The sequence below is a fragment of the Plasmodium fragile genome (genome assembly GCF_000956335.1).
Source record: "Plasmodium fragile strain nilgiri unplaced genomic scaffold supercont1.30, whole genome shotgun sequence".
NCBI lineage: Eukaryota > Apicomplexa > Aconoidasida > Haemosporida > Plasmodiidae > Plasmodium > Plasmodium fragile.
Window position 1 is genome coordinate 13,488 of NW_012192610.1, and position 7,238 is coordinate 20,725.

General features: G+C 44.3%; 1 protein-coding gene across 1 annotated transcript; it reads left to right on the plus strand.

Annotated features, from left to right (window-relative positions):
- Positions 1-1,638: 1,638 nt before the first annotated feature.
- Positions 1,639-7,056, plus strand: AK88_02862 (uncharacterized protein; the record flags this gene model as incomplete). Its single annotated transcript, XM_012480485.1, has 1 exon — positions 1,639-7,056. One exon carries the CDS (start codon positions 1,639-1,641, stop codon positions 7,054-7,056), a length of 5,418 nt encoding a protein of 1,805 aa, XP_012335908.1.
- Between the last annotated feature and the right edge of the window lie 182 nt (positions 7,057-7,238).

Sequence of the window (7,238 nt, forward strand, 5' to 3'; positions counted from 1 at the left end):
CTGGGAAGGAGGGCCTCGATCGACACACACAAAGCGCGAGCAGCGCAGCTACGTGATAAAAGGCTGCTGAGTGGGCGAAGAGGTCCCTTTGAATGTGTCCCCAACCTATAGTGTGCCTGATGATTGAGCACAGGTGTAACGGCTGTTCTCACAAAGAGTAGTCCCTACAAAGGGGCACGCAGAAGGAGCCCCTCAAAAAAAGAGCCCCTAAAAAAAAAGAGCACAAAAAGGCCCATAAAAATATGCACACCTATTCGCTTCATCTCACTTTTTTTTTTTTTTCGCTCCTTGAAGCGACCAACGTGGGAGATGTATTGCACAGGGTCACCCGAGTTTTACCCGTTTCATATGAGAGGGAATTGTATAAAGGGGGTGGGGAAAATTGGGGGAAATTTAAGCACATGCATAAATGGGCCGGTAAATACTTGCGCTTCTACACGACGACGTAAAAGAGCGGGGCATATGATTTATCCCCCCATGTTGATCACCTATAATAGGGCGACGGGCCTTACTGCACTCGCACAGGGGGAAAGTGCGAACGTGAAAGGAAGGCGATGTGGTGAAGTAGCCAAGTGGGAAGGAGCGCAAGTGGGGCGGAGTGAAGGAACAAAAAAGGGGGAAAGAGAAAAATAAAAAAAAACACCGCATGCATACCTACACGCATGCCTATGCATTTTTACACATCACGAGCACGTCACGCATTAGTCACTGCCCCCCTCGTGCTACGGGTCGTGCGTAGAAGGGTTCATATGATGTGAGCGTAAAAGCGAATACACAAAATTGTGCGCAGTTGACGTGCCGCCAGCGTCGCGAATCAGCTGCGTGGAGTTCGTCGCAATGCGGGGCGCAAGCGGAGTTGGAAAGCGACAGGGGTGGCACCCGACGAGATAGCCCCGCGAGAAGGATCAGCAACGAGGTAGAGAAGCGGCGGTGGAAACGCAGTTGCAGCCTTGGTGCGAAAGGGCCCCATCTGCACAGCCCCGCGGAGAATCATCAACGACGTAGAAGCTGCGATAAGATCGGCGGTGGAAGCAGCGGGAGAAGCGACAAGGGTGTGCGAGGCAGCACCCGAAGAAATAGCCCCGCAAGAGAGAGCGCGCATTGAGAGAGCAAGCAGGGGAAATCAGGTCCCGTTTCCGTCAATGCACATGCATGTGTACGCCTTTTTTGTGACCTAGATTTTTTCCCCGGGGTGCTCAAGCCTGTGCCCCGACATTAACATCACCACCCACCATCACCTTGGCTTGCTGGCTTCTTCTTCTCCTATTCGCCCCGGGATCAATTCTCCGCTTCCAGGAGAATGCATACATGCACCTTGAGAATAAAACAAGAAAAGACACGAGCTATTCGTTATCTCTCAGCAAGCGCCCCGTGAAAAAAGAAAAAAAAAGTACACGACACCCATTTTTGTATCAACCAAGAAACAGCTATTTTTCAAATTTTGGCCCCGTCGGGTGGCAGATTCTAAAAAAAAAAAAAAAAAGATGTACACACAAAAATAAAAAAGGAATCCTTTTTTTTTTTTTTTTGAAAATCATTTTTGATTTCAAATTAAATAAATTTAAATTTAAATTAAATGAATTTAATTTATTTAATTTATTTTTTTTTTTACAAAATAAAAAAATAAAAAATAAAAAAATGTTTCTCCAAACATGTAGAAGGTCATGTTATGCTTTTCTAAACCTAAAAAGTAAAAAACATACAAGTTCAAAATTTTTACGATTTTTTTCCAAAGGAATTGAGGAAATTATCTCTCAACACGATTCAAACAATTTACATTCAAAATTGCTAAGTGAGGAAATTCAAAATTTAAAAAAGTTGAAACAGCACACCTTCGACGTTGACGTCAAGGAGCTCAATCGACTCATTAAGAGGGGAAAACTCAACAGAGTTGGGAAAATCGCACAAAAAGGGAACTCCCCCCGCGCACAAAGCCCATTAAGCGTGTTAAGCGGCCAACGAGGCGACAGCGCACTAAGTACGTTAAGCACATTAAGCCGCCAAACAGGCGAAAGTGTATTAAGCACATTAAGCCGCCAAACAGGCAAAGTAAGCCATAACCGTATGACGAAGGGCGCCTGCAGTGTGGAAAACATGAAGGAGAACACCAGGACCACCGAAAAAGGGGAACAAGCCAAAGTCGTAGATCTTCCCCAGGAGGCATACCCTCATGAGCTGAAAGAAAGCAAAGCGACACTGCCACAATCAGCAGCAGCAAAAAATACGGCTGGAGGCATAAGCGTTTTCGAGCACCAAGTTGATAACACCAATGGAGACGTACCTAATGTGAACCTGAATGTGGAGGAACTACGCGTGTTAGATGAGTACATGGAAAACCTAGACATATGGAAGGAGTACAAAAGGGACGGACAACAGGTGCAGAAGAGTGAGCAAGAAGCTCAAAGGGACCTTTCTGAAGAGGACACTGCGGCTGGAACAGAGGTGAAGAGCTCCAGTCCTGTTGCAAACACCTCTGCTGACGCCAGCCCCTCTGCTACCCCCCCTGCTGATAACACCTCTGCTGAGAACGGCTGCGATGGGAACACCTCCGTCGAGAACTTCTCCGATGAGAACAACTCCAACGACCGGACCCCCGTTGGACACACGTCGCATGAGAACACCCCCGGGAGAGGCGCCTCTGTGGAGGATGAGAAGGACCTGGCTTGCTACCTGATGTCAGGACATAACTCTAGCATGTTCATGGATGCATCACATGGTGAGGGCGATTCTAAGGAAGATGTTAAGAACGATAATGATGAGGGGCAGGTGCAAGTCAAGTGTAAGAAGGAAGTCACATGGAATAAGGAAGTCAAGTTGGAGAACGAAGTTATGTTGGAGAAGGAAGTAAAGTCGGAGGATGAAGACAAGCAGGAAAATATGTGCAAGATGCGAACGCGTGGTATGACCTTCGGGAAGCGTATCAATTACAATGCCATAGAAAGAGCGTGGGAGATGCAGGACGAGGAGGGCAACATCAACCACCTCCAGAACAAACGCCTCGTAGGAGCATGGTCACCAAGACCGCAGAAGAGGAACAGAAACAAGTACGTGAAGAAGTGTATCAACAAGTACGTCGAGCAGTGCAGTGACATGTGCAATGACATGTGCAATGACATGTGCAGTGACATGTGCAGTACCGTGTGCAGTAAGAAGTGCAGTAAGAAGAGAAGCAAGAAGAGTAGTAAGAAGTGCAGTAAGAAGCGCAGTAAGAAGTTCACCATGAAGAACAGAAAGACGCAGTGCAACGAGCAGAACGACTGCGACATGTATAAGAAGCCCCTCTTTACCTTAAAAAAAGGCCCCTGGTCAAAGAGCAAAGTATTTAAGTTCAGCGAAAAAAAATACAAGAAATATGTCCTACCCGAAAGCACTTTGCTTGCTATGCACATGCATTGGGACCATGTAATCTACAAGGGTATGCACAAGGCGTTAGGCGCTACTGAAGAGGAAATTCTCAACGAGGGAAATTTGTGCAGACATGGAAGTTATGGGCAGTACTGTGTGTTCAAGAATGAAAAGTGCACTGGCGACGTATCCCCTAGTCTGCAGAAGAAGGCAGGAACCTTTGACGAATTCTCCGTTCTCAACATGATGTTCCTGCTCGACGAGCGCCATCAGCAGGGCGGATGCGATGACCTCGCAGAACCCTACTCGTGGGAGGAAGAAGAAGAAGTAGTAAATGAAATAGCCGTCAATGACGGAGCAGTAAATGACGGAGCAGTAAATGACGGAGCAGTAAATGAAGTAGCAGTAAATGAAGTAGCAGTAAAAGACGAAGTAGCAGTAGAAGGCGAAGTAGCAGTAGAAGGCGAAGTAGCAGTAAAAGACGCAGTAGCAGACGCAGTAGAGGACGCAGTAGAGGACGAGGTGGCAGGGGAGGAGATTCAAACAAACCTAAACAGTCGCTTTGACGTTCGGAACATCATGAGAATGGATACCAGACACTGTAATGCATCTGAAGGAGTTTTCATCTTGACCTTCCTCTTGGTGATGAATTCCCTGACCCCAGCAGTGCTACACAGATTCGCTGCCCTCTTTGTGAACAACTTGAGTCAGCTGAATGAGAACCAGATCCTGTTGCTTCTCTACCTCTATGGAGCGGAAAAAAAAAATTTTGAAAATATAATAAACATGCTTAAGGTCTTTTATTTGAATAGAAGAGCATATGTACAAAATGAAATGAATGCACTCCGCAAAATATATCTTCCATGGATGAAGAACGATACTGCATTGTTGAAACTGAAAAGGGAAGAAATACTTCAAATGTGTCGCTGCAGGTATTACAAAATGCTCAAACGAGACCGTCTAGACCTACTGTTTCTAAAGGTTTGTCTCAAGCATGGCATTAACTTAGATCAGGAATTAAAATTGTTTTATCGCGAAGGGGATGATATTGCATACAGAGGAACATATTACTTGAAACTATTCGAATGCTTTTGTAACCTGACCAGCAAGAATGATGAAAACCTTCTCATCATGGCCTTGAAGAAGCCACCCTTTTCAATTAAAAAGTTGACCTTATACAAGACTGAAACCTATTTCAGGAAAGCATTAAGCATGAGATATAAATCTAATTGTGTGAGTAGCTATTTTGAATTGAAGACCGTATTGAAATGCCTCAAGCAGATCGACACTGCATTTTTTTACAATTGTGTTAGAAAGTGCAAGGAAGACCAGTGTTATGGACAGCCCATTACGACCAACACACAATTGAGAGCACAAAATGAAGGAGTCACTCTTCCGTGTTTGCAGTACGGCGACTCTAAAAGAATAGTAAAATCAAAAAAGCGCCCGCACAAGACCTTAGTAGACTCTGAGGAGCAGGGAAAAAAAAAACGAATCAGGAACGTAAAGATTGTAAAACAGGGGGTCGATTCAGGAGAGATATGTCCTGTGGAAGAAACACTTGCGAATGCAACTGTTGATGTTTACTCTATCGTAACATTTTATATTTTAGTGAATCATATGATGCGGTTTTTTGTGCTTCCTGTTTTTCGCATATCCGATTTGTTCATACAATTAAAAAATGCCGTCATCCCCAAGGAAGCGCTCATCTTTCGCGATAACGAAGTGTTCATGGACTGCGCGATTCTTCTGCACGAGTGCTGCAAGGAAGCAAAAAACGGGGTGGCAAAATGCGAGCCGACAGGGGTGCAAAAAGACGTGCCAACGGGAGCGTTAAAACGCGAGCCGGTAGAAGATTGTTCACACGCCCAGGGAGAAGCCATAGTGGAGTCCAAACGAATAAGCCATGACTACTTCGTCAGGAGAAAGCATACTGTAGCATTGTTCAAGGGAGACCAAAAAAGTGCAAATAAATATTGGCCTTGCGATGAAAATGTAACAGTAAAAAAAATACCTGTAAGCCTTTTGGTGAATTGCATTTCTGTCATTAACCACTATGTTAAGGACTTAGTCGTTTCCCTTGGCCAACACAACATAATGCACGAAGATATCCTTTTCACCCTCGAGTTTTTTTACGTCAAGTACCTTGTCTTGTTGAATACCATGCAGGAGCAGTGGAACAATGCGTCTCTTGATCGGGAAGCTGGCAAAAAGTACAAGCGCATGGGAGACCACCTCTTCACACAGGTGGAGGAAATTATCCCCCCCTGCTTCAGAAACTTAGGAGAAATAAACGATGATGCAAACAAATCTCACTTTCGTTGGCAAAAACCGACATGCATCACGGATAAGGGTCTAACAGACTATTGCCAGTACCTGGATTCTCCAGAGGGAGAGGCGGACAAGGCGGGCAAAGCGGACAAAACGGGAAAAAAGGACAAGATGAACAAAGCGGGCAAAGAGGACAAAGAGGGCAAAAAGGACAAGACGAACAAAGCGGGCAAAGAGGGCAAAAAGGACAAAACGGGCAAAAAGGACAAAGAGGGCAAAAAGGACAAGACAAACAAAGCCAACAAAGCCGACAAAGCGGACAAAACGGACCAAATGGACCAAACGGACAGTGGAAACTCAGGCCCCCTCGACACATTTAGATCCCATGCCACCACCTGCAAATTTACCTCCTCCTTCATTTTCAACACCGTCCTCAATATTATGATTCAATATATCAAATACGATTTCAATAAAGACATGAGAAAGAAAAAGGACGATTGTTGGTTTTCTTCAAAAACCAAGTTTCTGAAAATCATGATTTACACACTCACATGCTACACAAATAGTCTGTGTTTAGAAAAATGGGATTACTTTGACTTCATCACACAGAATTACCTGCCGCACCTGCACCTTTTGCCCAACTGGGAAAACACTGGCTGTGGTGTCCAATTGCGAAACATGAGGGCCAGCCTTCGAAGCATGCGCGATGTTATTGAACAATTTTCCAAGTATATAGTTTTTTGCTTACCGAACATGAGTGCGCTAAATATAAACGAAGATGAATTAACAAGCCTTACAAGATTCCTCTCCATGTTTTTAATTCCCCTGCATTTGCACGTATACTTTGATAACAAATTTTCCTTTTACGGAAATTCATGGTCAAATGCGAGCAAACTGTACTCCGTGGATGGCTGCGCGGATGGCTCCGCAGACGTCTCCGTGGAGAGCTCCCTGGACAGCGTGAAGGATAGCGTGAAGGATAGCGTCAAGGATAGCGTCAAGGATAGCGGCAAGGATGAAGAAAACCACACTGCCCAGCACGACAACAACGATGGAGATGATCTCAAAGAAGAAATGCCGAAACAAAAAAACGAGCTAATTTTGTACTATGAAAACATTTTAGAGCTTTACCTTAAGGAAATATTTTTGATCAATCCCATGAACATGTCTATTGACAATTTAGTGACTAGACTGGATATCATGGCTCGTGTACTAATTGTGCTTGTTCAGCACAACATGTCACACAAAATGGTCCTGATGGACCTGAATAAAACATTGGATCGCCTCGTCTTCGAGTGCAACAAAATCGATCCCAAGCATCACCCTATCATCCTCAGCTCTTGCCAAAATATAATGGATCACAACAACCTGAAGAAATACAAACTGGGCTGCGTTAGAAACTGCTCAGTGCTGTACAACTACATTATGGACAGTTGCTAGGCGCGCTGCCAAATGGAGCGACAAATTGATCAGCTAGCTGGAAAATAAAATTTGTTTCCCTTCGGCTGCTTTTTTTTTTTTTTTTTTTTTTTTTTTTTTTTTTCCCCTTTTTTGTAAATGTGTATACAGGGGTTAATTATTTTTTTTTTGTTTTTTTTTTTTTTTTTGCTCCACTTCACCTT